Source organism: Phyllopteryx taeniolatus, chromosome 1 (genome assembly GCF_024500385.1).
Source record: "Phyllopteryx taeniolatus isolate TA_2022b chromosome 1, UOR_Ptae_1.2, whole genome shotgun sequence".
Classification (NCBI taxonomy): domain Eukaryota; kingdom Metazoa; phylum Chordata; class Actinopteri; order Syngnathiformes; family Syngnathidae; genus Phyllopteryx; species Phyllopteryx taeniolatus.
Genome location: NC_084502.1, coordinates 26,802,048 through 26,820,538, shown reverse-complemented (window position 1 = coordinate 26,820,538; position 18,491 = coordinate 26,802,048). Strand labels below are relative to the sequence as shown.

Genomic DNA, 18,491 nt, shown 5'->3' with positions numbered 1-18,491 from the left:
GTATAGAAAATGGACAACTAAATTGATGAATGCATTACAATCGCTGTTTATCTAAAAATGTCGTGACGGGATTAGGCTATATAACTATCAATCAAATAAAACCATATAGCCATCATCCTCTATTTATCCAGGGAAATACAGTCTGTAGGGTGTCCTACATCCACCCTGAGGCCAGCACTTGGCTGGACACTGCACCAAAACACGTCACTAGACAATTGTCCAGCGCAATAGATACCCGGGTAAAAGAAATGAGGACTGATTTAAAGTCACATACATAAAATTAGTAGTAATAAGGTCTTTCTCAAAGGTGGTATCAATATTACTGTACAGCAAGACATCTAACAAAAACAAAAAAAAGAGTTGTTCCTGACAAACAATTAAAAATGACCATTTCTGTCTAGTAATGCTGGGCAACATCAAGTCATGTCCAGGAAGCTGAAGAGCAGACACTTGGCTTACCTGCGCATCAGGATGATTGAACACTTCCCGATTGGTCACTGAGGCAACTAGACATAAGTGGTTACACTTGGTGGTCTTGATGTGCATGACAGGCAACAAGGAATGCCAAAACCTTTTCCACTCAATTCTTGAATTCAGGGTTGCTGAGAGACCCTTGAAAGGCAACTGAGGGGGCGATGAAGAGGAAGGAAAGAAATGGGGAGGTCGGGTAAGTGTTGTCTTCCCCAGGGTGACAGGTGAGTGGTAGGTGATCTGATGCCCCAAAGCAGGAAAAGAGAGAGGTTTGGTTTTTGGCTGAAACCTTTTGCTGCTAGCTTCCACTGTCTTCACACCACTGTGTCCTAGAAACCTATGCCAAAGGTAGATTCCACAGTCCTGCCAGATCAAGCGTCCATCTGCTTTATTAATGATCCCTCAGCTCTGCGGCAACCTGTAAATTGAAGGAATTTTCCAGAGATTTAGGTGTGGTTTGTGTCATTTATGTCATTTAGTCTCTCTCTCATGCTAGCTCCCTCTCTCTCTCCCTTTTTATCACACCCCTTCTGCAACATGTTGACGCACTACCCGCAGCTCCTGCCCACTAGCTCAGCGATTCGCCGAGTGCCAACATCAGGGAAAGAGGGAGGAGTGTGTCTATTTTCTCTTGACAGATATAATCCAATGCTGACTAATCAGACGGAAAGAAGGACAGTGTGTGTATGAAGAGCAAAGTAATGACACCACCTGACATCTGACACATCAACCAGCTTCTTCATTACATTTAAATCTGATAATACAGCTCCTTGGAAAGTCAGATTGGTTTTACACACAAAGACCTTTGAAGGCATGCACAAGACATAAATGTGAATGAGCCACAGGGAGAAAGACAGAAACAAAGGGTGAGACCAAGAACATCTGAAAAAAATAGATGACAGCTGAGTGGCAGCAGAAAAAAAGGAATGGAAAGAGTAACAGAGACACGATGGGTTGGAAGAATGCAAACTGGAGGGGTGTGGGGCGGAGAGGTACTGCTCATGGAAACTATGCAGTATGATAACACGCTTTTATGGGGTATTAATAGCAAAGAGCGTGAAGCGAATACAGTGTAATGTTACAAGGCTACAAGTTATGTTTAGCATGTGCATTCATTAGTTTAGCTTAGTTGACGACTTTCCATTCATATTAACCAAAAGATTCTGATGTTGCATTTATCACCGTCTCTTAAATGAGATATTATCAATTTTTTCACAATTCAAAACATTTCCCAGGTCTCTTAATAAAATATATCTAACCTTCTCTAATACACAAAGGATACAGATATAGCATTAAACTGTTTTTCACCATTTAGATTTTCCTGATCTTTGGGTGGCGTGGGTAAAACGGGATCGAGCATGAGTCACCCTTCCCCACTATATTCAGTGGAGGAAATAATTATTTGATCACTCACTGATTTTGTAAATTCACCCACTGACAAAGACATGAGCTTTTTATAATTTAATGGTAGGTTTATGTTAACAGTGAGAGAGAGAATATCTAGAAGAAAATCCAGAAAATCACATCCATCCAGCCATCCATCCATTTTTATACCGCTAATCCTCACTAGGGTCACAGGGGTGGAGAAGCCTATCCAAGCTGGCTCTGGGCAAGAGACGGGGTACACCCTGAACTGGTCGCCAGTCAATCACAGCATACATATAAACAAACAACCATGCACACTCACATTCACACCATCGGGCAATTTAAAGTTTTCAATTAAGCTACCATGCATGTTTTTGGGATGTGGGAGGAAGCCGGTGTACCCGGAGGAAACCCACGCAGGCACCGGGAGAACATGCAAATTCCACACGGGCAAACCCTGATTATAACCCAGGTCCTCAAAACTGTGAGGCAGATGTTCACCGTGCCACCCAGGAAAAAAAAAACACATTTAAAAAAAAAAAAAAAAAAAAAAAAGATAATGTATTTGCATTTCATTGAGTGAAATAAGCATACTACCAACAATACAGAATTCTAGCCCCCACAGTAACTCGTAAGATGTATGAAAGACACCCATCTCGTTACCTGTATAAAGACACTTGTCCACAGAATCAATCAATCAATCAATCAATCAGACACCAACCTCTCCATCGTGGGCAAGACCAAAGAACTTTCTAAGGACATCAGGGAGAAGATTGTAGACCTGCAAAAGGTTGGAATGGGCTACAAGAAGATATTGACAGAGCAAGAGGCTGGGTGAGAAGGAGAAAACTGTTGGTGCAATAATTAGAAAACAGAATAAACATAAAATGACGATCAAGCTCCCTCGGTCAGGGGCTCCCCATAAGATTTCATCTCGTGGGGTATCACTGATCATGAGAACGGTTCGGGCATCAGCCACAAACTACACGTGAGGCGCTTGTTAATGTTGTCAAGGCACCTGGGACCACAGTCACCAAGAAAAACATTGGTAACACACTCCGCCGTAATGGATTAAAATCCTGCAGCGCCTGTAAAGTCCCCCTGCTCAAGGAGGCACATCTACAGGCCCGTTCCAAAGTTTGCCAATGAACACCTGAATGACTGAGAGAATGATTGAGAGAATGAATGAGAGAATGATTGAGAGAAAGTGATGTGGTCAGATGAGACAAAAATCTAGCTGTTTGGAATCAATTTGACTCGCTGTGTTTGAAGGAAGAGGAATTCAGACTATGACCCAAAGTATCCCCACCGTCAAGCATGGTGGTGGAAGCATTATCCTTTGGGGGTGTTTTTCTGCAAAGGGGACAGGTCAACTTCACCGCATCGAGGGAATTACGTATAGAGCTTTGTGCTATCCTGGGTGACAACCTCTTTCTCTCAGCCGCAAAACTTAAAATGGGTCGTGGATGGGACTTCCAGCACGACGATGACCCAAAGCACACAGCCAAGGAAAGGAAAGAGTAGCAAAAGAAGAAGCAGATTAAGATTATAGAGTGTTTTAGCCAGTCTCCAGACCTAAATCCCACTGAAAATATGTGACGGGAGCTGAAGCTTCGAGTTGCCAAGGCATAGCCTCGAAACCTTAAGGATTTGGAGAGGATCTGCAAAGAGGAGTGGTCAAAAATTCCTCCCGAGATGTGTACAAACCTGGTGATCAACTACAAGAAACGTCTGACCTCTGTACTGGTCAACAAGGGGTTCTCCACCAAGTACCAATTAATGTTTTGATCGGGGGTCCAATTATTATTCCCCTCAATGAATTGCAAAATCTTTGGTTTTATGTGATTTTGTAGATTTTCTTTTTGATATTCTGTCTCTCCCTGTTAAAATACACCTACCATTAAAATTATAGACCGTTCATGTCTTTGTCAGTGGGTAAACTTACAAAAACAATGAGGGTTAAAATAATTATTTCCTCCACTGTCAGAACTGTGGGCCTGTGTTCGCTTCAGTGGGTATCCAGAGCAATTGCGAGTTACTTAATTATAATTACTTGGCCCAAAGCCTACCACAACAGTCTGCAGTTAGCTAGCTATGCCTCGACCCCGAAAATGTATCTTCCCCGGATGATGCCACAATTAACAGAACACCTCTGTGTCATTATTCAAATGCCCAAGTGTTATGTACTGTATTTTGTGTTGTTCAGGCTACATAATACAGCGGCTGAAATAAGTATTTAACACATCACCATTTTTCTCACGAAATATATTTCCAAAGTTGCTATTGACATGAAATTTTCACCTGATGTTGGGAACAACCCAAGTAATCCATACATACAAAGAAAGTATAACAAATAAAATCAGAAATTAAGTTGTGTAATAATGTGAAATGACACTGGGGGAAAAAAACATTGAACACATGAAGGAAGGTGCAAAAAGGCATGGAAAGCCAAGATGACACCTACAATCTATCAATAATCAAACAGCAATCCAGCCCCTTGTCAGTGCAAATGAATATCAGCTGGTTCAGTCCTAACTGATGGCCTACAAAAAGCTCTCATTGCCAAGGTGTGAGTCAAGACACATCTAATGATGGGTAAGAGCAAAGAGCTGTCTCAAGAACATCGCAAACTAATTGTTGCAAAACATAACAATGGGATTGGTTACAGGCGCATATCTAAGCTTTTGAATGTTACAGTGAGCACGGTTGGGGCGATAAAACGTAACTAGAAAGCCAATCATAGCACTATAGATTTGCCTCGATCAGGTGCTCCTCATGAGATTTCTGACAAAGGAGCGAAAAGAATAATCAGAAGAGTTGCCCAAGAGCCAAGGACCACCTGTGGAGAGCTTCAAAAAGATGTGGAATTAGCAGGTACTGTTGTCACAAGGAAAGCAGTGAGTAATGCACTCCACCGCCATGGCCTCTATGGACACTCACCACGTATGACCCCATTGCTGGGGGGGAAAAAAAAAAAAACATGTCAAAGCTCGTTTAAAGTTTGATGAACAACATTTGGACAAGCCAGGTAAATACTGGGAGAATATAGTCTGGTCTGAGGAGAGCAAAATGTAACTCTTTGGATGCCATAATGCACACCACGTTTGGTGGAGAAATGGGACTGCACATCACCCTAAAAACGCCATACCAACAGTGAAGTTCAGAGGTGGGAACATGATGATGTGGGGCTGATTTTCAGCAAATGGTACTGGTAAACTTCACATTATTGAAGAAGGATGAATGGGCAAATGTACCCAGACATTCTTGACAAAAATCTGCTGCCATCTATGAGGATAATGAAAATGAAACGAGTGTGGACATTTCAGCAGGATAATGACAGAAAACATACTGCCAAGAAAACTGAATTGGTTTCAAAGGGAAAAAAAATAAAGCTGCTAGAATGGCCCAGCCAATCACCTGACTTGAGTCCAATCGAAAATCTATTGAAAGAACTGAAACTCAAGATCCATAAAAGAAGCCCACAGAACCTTCAAGATTTGGAGGAACGGGCCAGAACAATGCATGTGACTAGTTTCTCCATACAGGAGGCGTCTTGAACCTGTCATTGCAGACAAAGGATTTTGTACAAAGTATTAAATAAATACTAGTTGGCGTGTTCAATACTTTTTCCTTGTGTCATTTCACATTATTACACACAACTTAATTTTTGAGCTTATTTGTTCTACTTTCTTTGTATTTATAGGTTACGTGGGTTGTTCCCAACATGTGAAATTTTCATATCAATAGCACCTTTGGAAATATATATAGTGAGAAAAATGGTGAGGTGTTAAATACCTATTTCAGCTGTATGTTGAAACATTAAGCATTGTGGGCTGGGACTAAAATATCTGTCATGTAGTGTGAGCCAAAGACTAAAAACCATGTGCTGCCTTGACGCCTCTTGTGACTCTTTTTAAGCATTGAGCAAACAATCTAGCGACTTTCTGTGGTGGTTTTGGAGATTTCTGGAGAGATTATCCAGAGCAAATGATCTCCACCCCTCTGTCCAGACATCAAATGAAGCCACCACTGGATAATTTAATTTAATCTTGAAATTTACGGTCAGGGCAGTTATTGTGCAATTTAGTCAGCGACATCACAGTTTGGGGCGGCATGGTGGACGACTGGTTAGAGTGTCTGCCTCAGAGTTCTGAGGACCGGGGTTTAATCCCCGGCCCCGCCTGTGTGGAGTTTGCATGTTCTCCGCGTGCCTGCGTGGGTTTTCTCCGGGCACTCCGGTTTCCTCCCACATCACCAAAAAAAACATGCATGGTAGGTTAATTGACAACTCTAAATTGCCCGTAGGTGTGAATGTGAGAGCAAATGGTTGTTTGTTAGTATGTGCCCTGTGATTGGCTGGCAACCAGTTCAGGGTGTACCCCGCCTCCTGGCCGATGATAGCTGGGATAGGCTCCAGCACGCCCGCGACCCTAGTGAGGAGAAGTGGCTCAGAAAATGGATGGATGGATGAATGGATCACAGTTTGGTAAAATTCATAAGAGCGAAGTGTAATGTCTAACTGTGATGCTCTCAGACAAATTTTCAGATAAAAAGCACAAAATAAAAGATTTACTTGGTAAGGGCAGGATTGTCCAAACATTTGGGGAAAGATTCAGGGGGAACTAAGCCATCTCAGAATCCTATTTGATTAATTCATTATCAATTTTAGTGTGTCCCAAGACACCCCGATCTACAATACATTTTCAAAAGTTCAACAAGAACTTAAGTTACACAAATTCCACAAAGGACAGAAAATAAAGAAAAAAATCCATCTAAAATCACAAATCTGAAGTGGCCGCCCTTTTCCCAACTCCAACTGCAAGGGACAATAAGGACTCCCAAAAAATAATAATAAAAATAAAACCCTTGAGGACTTGTACACTGCCAGAACTAAAACAATAGCATCCAAAATCCTCTTGGACCCTCCACATCCTGGTCACCACCTCTTCCAGATCCTTTCCTCAGGAAGGCACTATCAATCAATGCAAACTAAAACAAGCAAACATTCCAACAGCTTCTTCCCTTTTGCCATTAACTTCCTAAACAGTTAACTTACAATTCCATTGTAACATGCCAATTTTGTCTTGAGATTGTTGTCACATCTCAGTCGGGATACTTCTACATTACTTGTGCATTCACTGTTGTAGTCTCGTCACAATTGTCACTGTACCTGATTATGGCTCTATTAGTCATTTCAACCTGCTCTAAATTGCTAGAGGACTCTGCATCATTTGCACAATTGTCATTGTATCAGCATTACCAGCAACATTTCATTTCTCAGAGACCCTCCGTAGTGTGTTTTTACATTTTTAGGTCTCAAAAGCATTTGTTGTCAAAATGGCTGTTCTGTTGTTGTACTACAGCGGCTCCAACTACCGGAGACAAATTCCTTACAAATAAAGATAATTCTGATGCAGTCTAGTTTCTACACTTGAGCACACTTTGACACAGAGGTCTTTCATTTTATGAATTTCTTGGCATGCTTCTCTTTTTAATTTAGATGTCATCAACAGCCCATGGTTTTGTACTTTATCTTTTACAACAGCACAAAAGTATAAATCCATTGGGGTGAGGGCTACTGATTGTGGTGGCCAAAACAAAAACAAGAAAAACATACCATAGCCCTTACAACTATATACCTACTTTTGCACGCACCCCCGTATAGAGTATTTAATGTGTAAATGCCAATGTTCAACTTCTTCACTCCATCCACCATTTGAGACAAAAAATTAAAAGTGATCTGTGAGTCTCCCAGGGGTAGTTCATTATTGAACTTAAAATTAAAGATCAATTCCTTTCATCGCATGGTGGCACTATTACTTTCCATAAACCTATACGTACAAAAAGCTCTTCCATTGTGAGTCATGCTGTGCACACTCATTCTTACACCACAACCGAAAACAACATGCACAGTGGAAAATGTTGTAACATGACAAGTCAGCTGACTCCTTCCAGGCATTGTGTGGAAAGCACCAGGATGGTGGAAAGGAGAGAATAAACACAATCACACCAATTTTTTTCCCTTGAGAAAAAGACTTTCAATTTACTGGTTTTATCCAACAAAACGCACATCTGGATCTTTTTACAAACTTATGTTGCCTCCTGAGAAAAGGACAAACACCTCAGTTTTACTGTGTTTGCATTTCATCAACGTCACTAAAATTCAAGTTCTTGCTCTTCAAAACATTCCCATTCAAACTTGTAAAATCTGAGAATTACTGAGGCTACTTAGGACTAGGAAGTTTCGGAAAAATAGAGCTTTTCCCATTCATTCATTTATTCATATGAAACCATTTCTTTCCCTTTGATGTGAGCAAAGATATTAACAGATAATCATGGGTTTTATGTACTGCATTCCAAGATGTCCCACTTGATAGTGAGCTTAGCAAGCATCCTGCCTGTTTCCACTGACTCAGACTTTCCAGTCTGACAAACGTGGCAAACATCAGCATTTTGAATCTTTAAATGAGAAAATACTAAACAATTAAAAATACTAAAAACTATTTTGAAAACACGGTAATCTTCAATTTATTCTGTTGAGAAAACAGTAATCGTTTCAACTTGCTGACTTTAGTTAAAGTTGAAAGTACAGATGCAATGGACACTTTTATTAAACTTCCTTTGGCGAGTGAGAAACAGAGTTTCTGCAGGATTCACTTTTTAAGACCATATACCGGTAAGACAATTACAAACATAATTTAAGACCTATAGTACAGCAGAACATGAGAACTAAACAGTCAGAAAATTCTTTGAAATTGAACGTAGTAAACAAGTTATGCAAGCTGTACATTATACCTCTGAACTATAGGAAAAAGGTTGCAAAAAAGGAGAAGCAAGTCCTTCAAAATGCATCTTCAGCCATTTAAAGTATAATGTTCAGAATCCTTCATTGGGAAATCAGAACATACAGAATTTTTTTTACAATGTATTATTCCTATAAAGAACGCGCAGAACACAATATTGGGATGTTGAAAAAATTGTGTCTGCATTTTGCTTTACAAACATTTATTGTATCAACTAAAAATGCTTCATGCCAGAAGATGTTGCTTATTGTGACTTAATGAACTAATATTTAATTGTATTTAAGTGCACACACGTACGCATGTGCGAGCACACACCACAACAAGGGGAGAAAGGAAAGCTCCAGGACTGGTGTCACAAAAGATGTGTGTCAAACCCAAACGACGAGTTTTCCCCTTCAATATAGGCCAGACGATCAACCAGCACTTCTACAAAGCTTCAACATGGTAACATGCCTGCTCAAAATGCCCTGAGCCTCTGACAGTTCCTGGCCAAGAAGAACATCACCGTGAGCAACCTCACTCCCCACCCAGACCTGGTTCCGTACAATTTTTTCCCCCCTTTCCTAAGTTCAAGGGGATCATCAAGGGGGCCCGTTTTGAAGATGTGGATGAACACAACATTGCTGTGACTACGGAGCTGCGGGGGGATTCCGGAAGAAAACTTCCCGTAATGTATGAATGTGTGGCAGAGAAGGGAGGAAAGTGTATTAGCCTTCAGGGGGATTACTTTGAAGGTCAAAATTTGTCGCTTGTAGTTTAGATTTGAAAAACGGTATCTCCTGTGACACCAGTCCTGGTAATTTTCTGACACACCTCATAGATGTTTAATTAAAGGTCCCTTTCCTTCATTGTTTTTTTTTTTTTTTTTTGTCTTTGATATCGTCGTCGTCACCCCCCCCCCCTCATTATTCAAGCTATTCTAGATGGTCTTTTCTGCCTGGCATTTGAGACGGCCAGATTTTTCATTATTATGCGACATGTAAATGACTTTTGCTCTGACTGGATCACTCATCATCCCCGATTTAAATACGGATAGCTTTGATTGGTCCATACTATGGTGTCTGCTAGTGTAACTCAAAGCTTGGCGTAGCCAAGCATTCAAAGGGACTAAGGCTGTCATTGTTGAATCTTTTTAGAATAGATTCATTGAAGGCCACAGCGCGCGACTCGTCTTTACATTTAGACGGAAAAAAACAACAGCTTTCATGTATTGTAGTATTTGTCTGGCACTGATTACCCATACGTGCATATTTCAGCCCACTTCTAACTTGAAAAAAAACATTGCGGTAAATTGTCGATGTTTTGTTGTTGTTTTGGCTGTGGATATTAGCCCACATTAACCCACATTAGCCCTATTTTATCACAAGTAACTGTAAAACACATCTATTGGGGTATGGTTTAATCTTACTCACACTGTACACACACACACACACACATACACACAGCAATACCAGAATTTTATTTTGTTATTTTTATTTGATTGATGTTCATGCTCTGATTAAAACAAAGTCAGAAGTTACTGACCATTTACTCAGTACATTTACTCTTACTCAAGTAATTTTTTGGATAACTACTTTCTACTTTTGGGTGAGTCACGTTATTGTCAAGTAACAGTACTCTTACTTGAGGACAACATTTGGCTACTCTACCCACCTCCGCACATGGGTTACCAGTCCAATCGGGTCTGTTTACACAAATGAGGATGTGAAGCGCTGTCGCAGCCTGGCTAAGCGTCTTGGCTTTGTATAGACGGCACTAATCTACATTTTAAGCACAACTAATTACTTCACGCCGAGACAAGGCCATGACGATATCGAGGCACTTTTAATGCCACGATATCATGAATATTGTGAAATCGCTAAATTTTTTTCATACGCTTGCCCGACCAATATGTTTTGCTAGCTTGCCCTTGACTATCTTTGAGTTGCCCCAGGCAATCAGGAATCGGTAAACTTCGAGCCCTGTAATAGGGAATGTGATCTGAAAGAGTAAGTGGTTGAAAATTAAAAGAGAGGCAGATACTGTATTTTGAGGTTATGCTCACATTCATTTACTGTAAATAGAAACTGCCGCAACAAACATCGCTGGCGACAATGAATGGAAGCTTCCATTGTGTAATAGGTAGCCCAATTCAGTTGCATTGTTTGCCAACTAATATGGAACGTGATCTGAAAAGGCATGTGGGTGAAAATTAATAGAGAGGGGGATATATTGAGGTTATGCTCGTCATCCGCTCCCATTTATTGGAATTGAACCTGCTGCGATGATTATCGCCAGCGACAATGAATGCAAGCTTCACAAGTTCATCCAGTACATTCATAAATTACGAATATTGTTAAATATTATTGTAAAACACAACATATGTATCCTTTATAGACTGTATTTGTTGGCTTGGCAGCGGCTGAGACTCGCACGCTTAAAACCCCGAAATGCTGTGTTGCAGTTCAGCTGAGTTGAGTAGGTGGGTACCAACCACAAAGTGGGAACATACTTGAATATTTATTGACAAAACTATGTCACACTGTCGGCAATTTCAAATCTACTTGTTTTGCAAGCTTTCTGCCGTTTATTGCCTTTTGGATTGACTCAACAAACAGCACAGATGTCAAATTTAAACCGCAGACTCATTTTGACCCATGCTATGCATAAAACAGTAGGGGACATACAGTTTCTGATGGAAGGGGACCTTTAAATAAATCTTTTCGTATATACTGCTATTTAAGATTTTTTTCTGCTGATCAGTTTTTCAACTTCTATGTCTGGAATTGTACAGGCGTATACCATTTGCATTTTGTGATAAGTTATAATTTGGTCTTCATTTCAACAGCATTTGATCTTCCTATTCAACACATTCACAACAATAGCTTGTTTATGCGTTTCACTTTGCCCTTGTTACATTACGTGTAGGTATTTCTTTCCCCTGATGCTCGACAGACAAGTCGCCATGGAAAACCTTGTTTAAAGGTTTGTTTTTAAACCTTTAAACAAGGTTTAAAGGTTTGTTTTTAAACCTTGTTTAAAACTTTCCATTCTTACAGATGACATTTGTTTTGTAGCGCATTTCATTCACTTCAACTGCTTCTTCTACTCGTCGCATGTTGGTCTATATGAGAGCAGTGCTGTCTTCCAGGATCATAGGACATGTCCAGGTGAAACTGGTGGTGGTGAAGCGCCAATTCACACTTTAAATCAAGTAGGAACCTCAAAGATCATGCGAAATGTAGCTAGCCGGCAACTACTGCAAATTTACACGACATTTTTTGAGATGTTGATTTGTTTTACGCTTTTTCTCAGATGTTGAATTTTATACCTGTTAAATTTTGTTTTACATTTTGATGGTTTGGAAAATTCTGTTTGATTTTGATGCTAAAACTATCCTGTGTTAGAAATTCCAACCCAGATATTTGCATATCATACGACTGTTTAAAAGGCACAACTTTTTATACAGCTCTTGAGCTCACAAGACTGTGAATGTGTAAAAGGTGAAGTGGCCAATGATTTACAGTATGTGGCGGACTTTTCTAAACATTCTCTCTTCACTTGTCTCGACAAAACTTCATTAGACCGTCTCCAAGTAGTTTATTTAGTACACCACTGCTAGGCTTTTGTCTAGACCAGGTGTCTCAAGCGTACGGCCCGGGGGCCATAACTGGCCCGTCAAGACGGTCCTATCCGGCCTGCAGAGGTTCTGCATTTCAGGCAAGTTTTAGCTCATTTATACATACAGATCCTTATTTTGAAACTCATGTTTTTCTTTTGACGCAAGCACCGTAGAACCAAGAGACTTTGTGTACACCTGCAGAAGCAACGCCTGTATGTAAAACATATGTTGTTTGTTCAGTAACTTCATGTGCAAATGTGCAGTTAAAAACAATTTTGTGACGTTACAAGGGACATGGGTATACTAAAGCACGGGTGAAAATGGATGGGTTGCATCAGTTCGGCATAAAATATGTGCCAAACAAATCATGCGAGTGACTCGTTGTTGTGGCGACCCCTTACAGGGAAAATCTGAGAGTCGCTTCTTTAGTGAAATGTATGTTACAAGATAATTTGATGCATGCTAATACTTGGAGCTAGCTTTCTAATTGTGCAGCCTAATGCAAACCTCATATAGATTCATTATTTGTTTTCAGCTTTCTATGGCAAGCGCCATCCATCCATTTTCTTCTGCTTATCCGAGGTCAGGTCACGGGGGCAGTAGCTTTAGCAAGCCCAAACTTCCCTTTCCCCAGCCACTTCATCCACCTCTTCCGGGGGGATCCCGAGGAATTTCCAGGCCAGCCAGGAGCCAGTCTCTCCAGCATGTCCTGGGTCATCCCTGGGGTCAATCAAGCGTTTGCGATAACTTGCAATGAATCTCTTACAGCGCTGTGGAGGAATTCTGGCCCACTCATCTTTGCAGAATTGTTGTAATTCTGGAGGGTTTTCGAGCATGAACTGCCTTTTTAAGGTCATGCCACAGCATTTTAATAGGATTCAGGTCAGGACTTCGACTAGGCCACTCCAAAGTCTTCATTTTGTTTTTCTTCAGCCTTTCAGAGGTGGACTTGCTGGTGTGCTTTGGATCATTCTCCTGCTGCAGAACCCAAGTTAGTTTCAGCTTGGGATCACGAACAGATGGCCAGACATTCTCCTTCATTTTTAGTAGACAGCAGAAATCATGGTTCATTTATCACAGCAAGTCTTCCAGGTCCTGAAGCAACTAAACAGCCCCAGACCACCACACTACCACCACTATAATTTACTGTTGGTATGATGTACTTTTTCTGAAATGCGGTGTTACTATTACGCCAGATGTAATGGGACACACACCTTCAAAAAGATCAACTTTTGTGTCGTCTGACCACAGAGTTTTTTTTTCCCAAATGTCTCGGCGATCATCAAGACGTCATCTGGCAAAATTGAGACGAACCTTAATGTTATTTTTTGTTTTGGAACTCTGCCATGCAGGCCATTTTTGCCCATTCTCTTTCTTATGGTGGGGTCATGAACACTGACATTAACTGAGGCAAGCGAGGTCTGCAGTTCTTTGGATGTTGTTGTGGGGTCTTTTGTGACCTCTTGGATGAGTCGTCGCTGCACTCTAAGGGTAATTTGGGTCGGCCGGCCACTCCTGGGAAGGTTCACCACTGTTCTATGTTTTCGCCATTTGTGGATAATGACTCTCACTGTGGTTTGCTGGAGTCCCAAATGTTTAGAAATTGCTTTATAACCTTTTCCACACTGATACATTTCAATTACTTTTTCATGTGTTCCTGAATTGTTTTAGATCTTGGCATAATGTCTAGCTTTTCAGGATCTTTTGGTCTACTTCACTTTGTCAGGCAGGTCCTTTTTAAGTGATTTCTTGATTAAGAACAGCTGTGGCACTATCAGGCCTGGGTATGGCTAGAGAAATTGAACTCAGGTATGATGAACCACATTTATGTTTCCACTTTTCACACAGGGCCATGTAGGCTTGGATTTTCTTCTCCCTTAATAATAAAAAACATTTAAAAACTGCATTTTGTGTTTACTTGTGCTGTCTTTGACTAATATTTAAATTTGTTTAATTAGGGGAAATATTTAAGTGTGAAAAACATGCAAAAAAAATAAGAATTCAGGAAGGGTGCAAATACTTTTTCACACCACGGTACATCTGCTTGTAATGTATACCTCAGTCAAATCCAAAAACCTTTTGGCATTTATTATTTTCAAGTAACACAGAAGTAAAATATGTATGACTGCTGATACGTACAGTTGTGCTCATAAATTTACATACCCTGGCACAATCCATCCATCCATTTTCCGTACCGCTTATCCTCACTAAGGTTGCGGGCGTACTGGAGCCTATCCCACCTATCTTTGGGCGAGAGGCGGGGTACACCCTGAACTGGTCGCCAGTCAATCACAGGGCACATCCAGATATAAAAAAACAACCATTTGCACTCATGGGGAATTTAGAGTCTTCAATTAATCTACCATGCATGTTTTTGGGATGTGGGAGGAAACCATTGTTCCTGGAGAAAACCCACGCAGGAACAGGGACAACATGCAAACTCCAGGCAGGGGAGGCCGGATTTGAACCTGGGTCCTCAGAACTGTGAGACAGATGTGCCAGGCAGAATTCGTGAAGTTTTTTTGGTTTTTTTATAAATATGACTGATGACTGATGACTGAACAAGGACCTTCATTATTTTCTTTATGGTTATGTTTGGTTTAATGTTTGTGATTTTCTGAAATTCTTGACAGTTTGATTTCAATCCCATCTAAAAAAAAATTTTTTATTCTGCCTATATAATCAAACTTATGAGCACAAATGTGTGTTCTCTCATTTTAATAAAAGTAGAGCTGCACATTTCAAATTAAGAGCAACAAATAAAGAGAAAGTTATGTGTTCAAATAAAGTGCTTAACTTCAGAAAAATAAGTGAGTTTCCCCTTTTCTGTTGGCCTCTATATTGACAACAGTGAAGTCTCAAACTATTTTAAATAATTTAATTTAACAAATCTTAACAACTGATCCGTTTTAGAGGTTATGTTTGTTCAAAACTTTTATGTTTTGTTTCATACTGGCATTTCTCTGTCTTGAATCAACTTCCACGCTGAGTTTCCCTCTCTGGAATGAATGGACATTGAAATGAAATCGTAACTTGCTCATTTCTCAACCGATTTACATCAACGTTACTGCTTATTCAACGCCACAGCATATGCTATCAATACAACAAAATTTTGGGAAAAAAAATAAAAACATATATATATATTCCTTGTCATAATTGTACAGAGTTTTAACCAACCATATGCACCACAATGTACTGGCATCTTTTTTTCTTGCGGTCCACACACGAATACGCTGACAACTTTGACCTCCCTAGCCAAGCGTCACCATAAGCACGGATCTCATAATGGGCGTGTCGTATCTACTTATACATGTCAGTGGTGATTACCGCCTGAGATCGGATTGGATTGGCTGAAGGGGGTGGCTGAACTCGCATGTGATTGGTCGGTAAGGTTCGTCCTATCGTAAAGCCTGTAATGCTGCGCCACTTAAAATAGAAGCGCCCTCTATGTCTTGAATCATAACATTTCTTTTTAGGGCTATGGTGTGGGTCAGTATGGGACTGCTTCTGTGTCTGGACCAAGGTCCGCCAGTTAGTGACCACTGGAGTAAAGGAACATTACAGCTGAAAGGGCAAAGGGACATTTAAGATGGAAGGTTGGCTCAAGTGTGTCGACTGCTTGGGCGCGAGTTGTAGCCAAGAGCAGCTATTGTATGAATGTGCATTATGTGATTGTTCGTGGTAATAAAGCAACTGAAGTGCCTCAACCACTATGTCATGCTTTACCACATCCAAGGGCATTACATAGTGTGTGTGCGTGCTTGCGCTTGAGGAATGGATGAATGAGAGGCATTAACTTAAGCACTTAATTGTTTGTCACTTTATGAAGTTTAGTCCATGATTGACTTGCAGTCATTTACGGGGAGATTTGACACATTCGCTATGGGGGACGCTCTCACGTATCCCCGCAACGCGCTAACATGCTCAAGTCGTAGTCTATGTAAATTGGATGTCTGTGGGCAAAACGCAACCCTCAATAATAAATCTATTAGCGTCACCTACTGGACACTAGCAGACACTGCTAGTTGCTCTACGCTGGGAACTTATTCAATTCAATGAGTTGAGAATCACAGCGAACACACTAGGACAAAAACATTGATGTCAGCAATAAATACAAGGGGCCTCATTCACCCAGCAGGCCATTTACATTTTTTTCGTCTTACCTTCAGACGTCCGTCGTTAAATAATTCCTCTGAGACATTGTATGCAACAAGGGCGTTTGGTAAAGCATTAAACTGAACATCCACCGCCGTCGAGTCCTCTTCGCAAACATTCTCCGATTGCTGCATTTCCACTTGTTTATTTTGTCGAAATTGCTTTCTGGAAATAAACAGGCAGAAGGTACACATTAAATCCACTTCGAACACACCCACGAGCCATTGTACTTTGGGTATAAGCAGCTACTGTTGAGCTATTTTTACAATCATATCTACCTATAAAGCGTCACGCTTTTCAATACTTCCAACCAATGTGGTCCCAAACGGATATAAAGCTTCGCCGACTACTGTACTGGCTTGAAAACTGCTACACCTCGAAGGGGTAAACTGACCAGGAAACGGAGAAGACGACACGGAATGTCCTTCCCATTTCGTGAATGTCTCTTCTCTTCCACAATCGGAACGCAAACACTATACCATTTAACAGAAAGTACCAAATATTCACGCTAAACAATGCAGTAGTTTTTCGTTTGCAGAATGACTGTGGCGGCTAACGGAAGTGACGTCATTTCGCAGAGCAGCTGATTTCCCGTCTCCATCATGCGTCAAGCATTTCACCATGACGTCACGATCCTAATATAATTATTACAATTGCTATTACAATTCAACCATATTATAGCTGTAGAAAAAAAAAACCGAAAAATGCATCTCTCCTAAGGGAAAGACACATTAAACACAGTTGCACACGTTGTTCAGCCTGTGTCTCTCACTTCAGACATTTGAGGCCAAACTGTATGAATGCATTTGAGTGAAAGGTGAAGGTCGAGCGGGGCACGTTTCCAGGGTATTCAGTGGACACGCCCACAGCGTCTGACAGCTGGGAGGAGGTCTCTTTTAAATCACTCAGATTTGCCAGGCTAGTTAAGAACTTTCTTCTCTTTGTTGTGTCAAATTTATGAAACATTTTAATTTTCACTTTTCAGGGACATTAAGTAGAACCCGCGAGGAAGTAACCAAGTACTGTACAAATACTTCATTTATGTACTTAAGTTGATTTTTCAGTTATCTTTACTAGATTATTTAATTTTCTCAAGACTTGTACTCCCTACATTTGAAAATATATGTGTACTTTCTACTCCTTACTTTGTCAAAACAGACTACTTTTTTCAAGCTTGGCCGATGATGACGCAACTTAAAGAGAAGTAAAGTCAACCAAGTTTGAGATCTTGATTGATTGAGATCTTGGGATCCAATAAGGCGGGAAAAAAACAGATTGCAGCAACATGGAGGAAGATGAACCTGGGAGTACAGTATTAATGACGATTGGGAGAAGCAAGATATTCTCAATCGATGGCCTCATTTTGGAGAATTGTTTGATGTTGTCGGCTGCAAAAATTATTAGTCATGCATGTGCTGTGTCCTGTGCCGGCCAGGCTAACAACCACAAATTTCTGGTGTTCAAAAATTTGTTTATTCTGAAAAAAGACATTCAAGTAAGGCGAATTGTTTCGTTAGTAATCATTCGCAAATTTAGCATTTTTTATTTTTTTTGTCGGTTCACAGTTGTTAGCAAAGCAGGAAAAAGTTGTTTTGATAGCATAAAAGCTAACCCTGGGAGAGAAAAGAACATGCGGCGTAACGCGATATGTTACCTTTCTACTCAGTACATTTTAGTCTGTCCTTTTTACTTACCTTTTTTGCCACCTTTTACTGTCCTTTTTTGCCATCTTTGAGTAGAAGCGCAGACGCTTGTGTACGTCAAAGCATAATAGTACAGACTCTGAAATGCACTTAAGAACAAAACTATTTTTTGTGTCAATTACATACAATACATGTTTTGATAACTATCAATTACAATTAACAATAAAATGCATTGCACTGGTTTAGGTTTTCATTCTATTAAAACAGTATGTTCCCACAGCTTTGGTAGTGTTGTGAACTGACTAACAGAAATGGGTGGATGGGTCAGGTGTACCCGTCTCACACCCTAAGTCAGCTGAGATAGGCACCAGCTCACCCGTGTCTTGAGTGAGGACAAGTAGTATATAAAATGGATAGATGTTTGTAATGCATTGTAAAGAGTTGTTAGTAAAT

At 40.5% G+C, this 18,491-nt stretch overlaps 1 protein-coding gene across 4 annotated transcripts in view; it reads right to left on the bottom strand.

Annotated features, from left to right (window-relative positions):
- LOC133483309 (calcipressin-1-like) overlaps nt 1–16,982 on the bottom strand; it is a 24,053-nt gene extending 7,071 nt beyond the window's left edge. The window contains exons 1-2 of one of the 4 annotated variants that reach the window (XM_061784339.1): nt 16,674–16,982; nt 16,404–16,560 (exon numbers count right to left, since the gene is read on the bottom strand). In XM_061784339.1, coding sequence (XP_061640323.1) covers nt 16,404–16,529 — 126 coding nt within the window. In that variant the 5' untranslated portion in view covers nt 16,530–16,560; nt 16,674–16,982. Of the gene's footprint in view, nt 1–459; nt 1,004–16,403; nt 16,561–16,673 lie in introns of those variants that run through there. The other 3 variants (XM_061784350.1, XM_061784369.1, XM_061784360.1) reach the window with 3 other exon arrangements.
- Between the last annotated feature and the right edge of the window lie 1,509 nt (nt 16,983–18,491).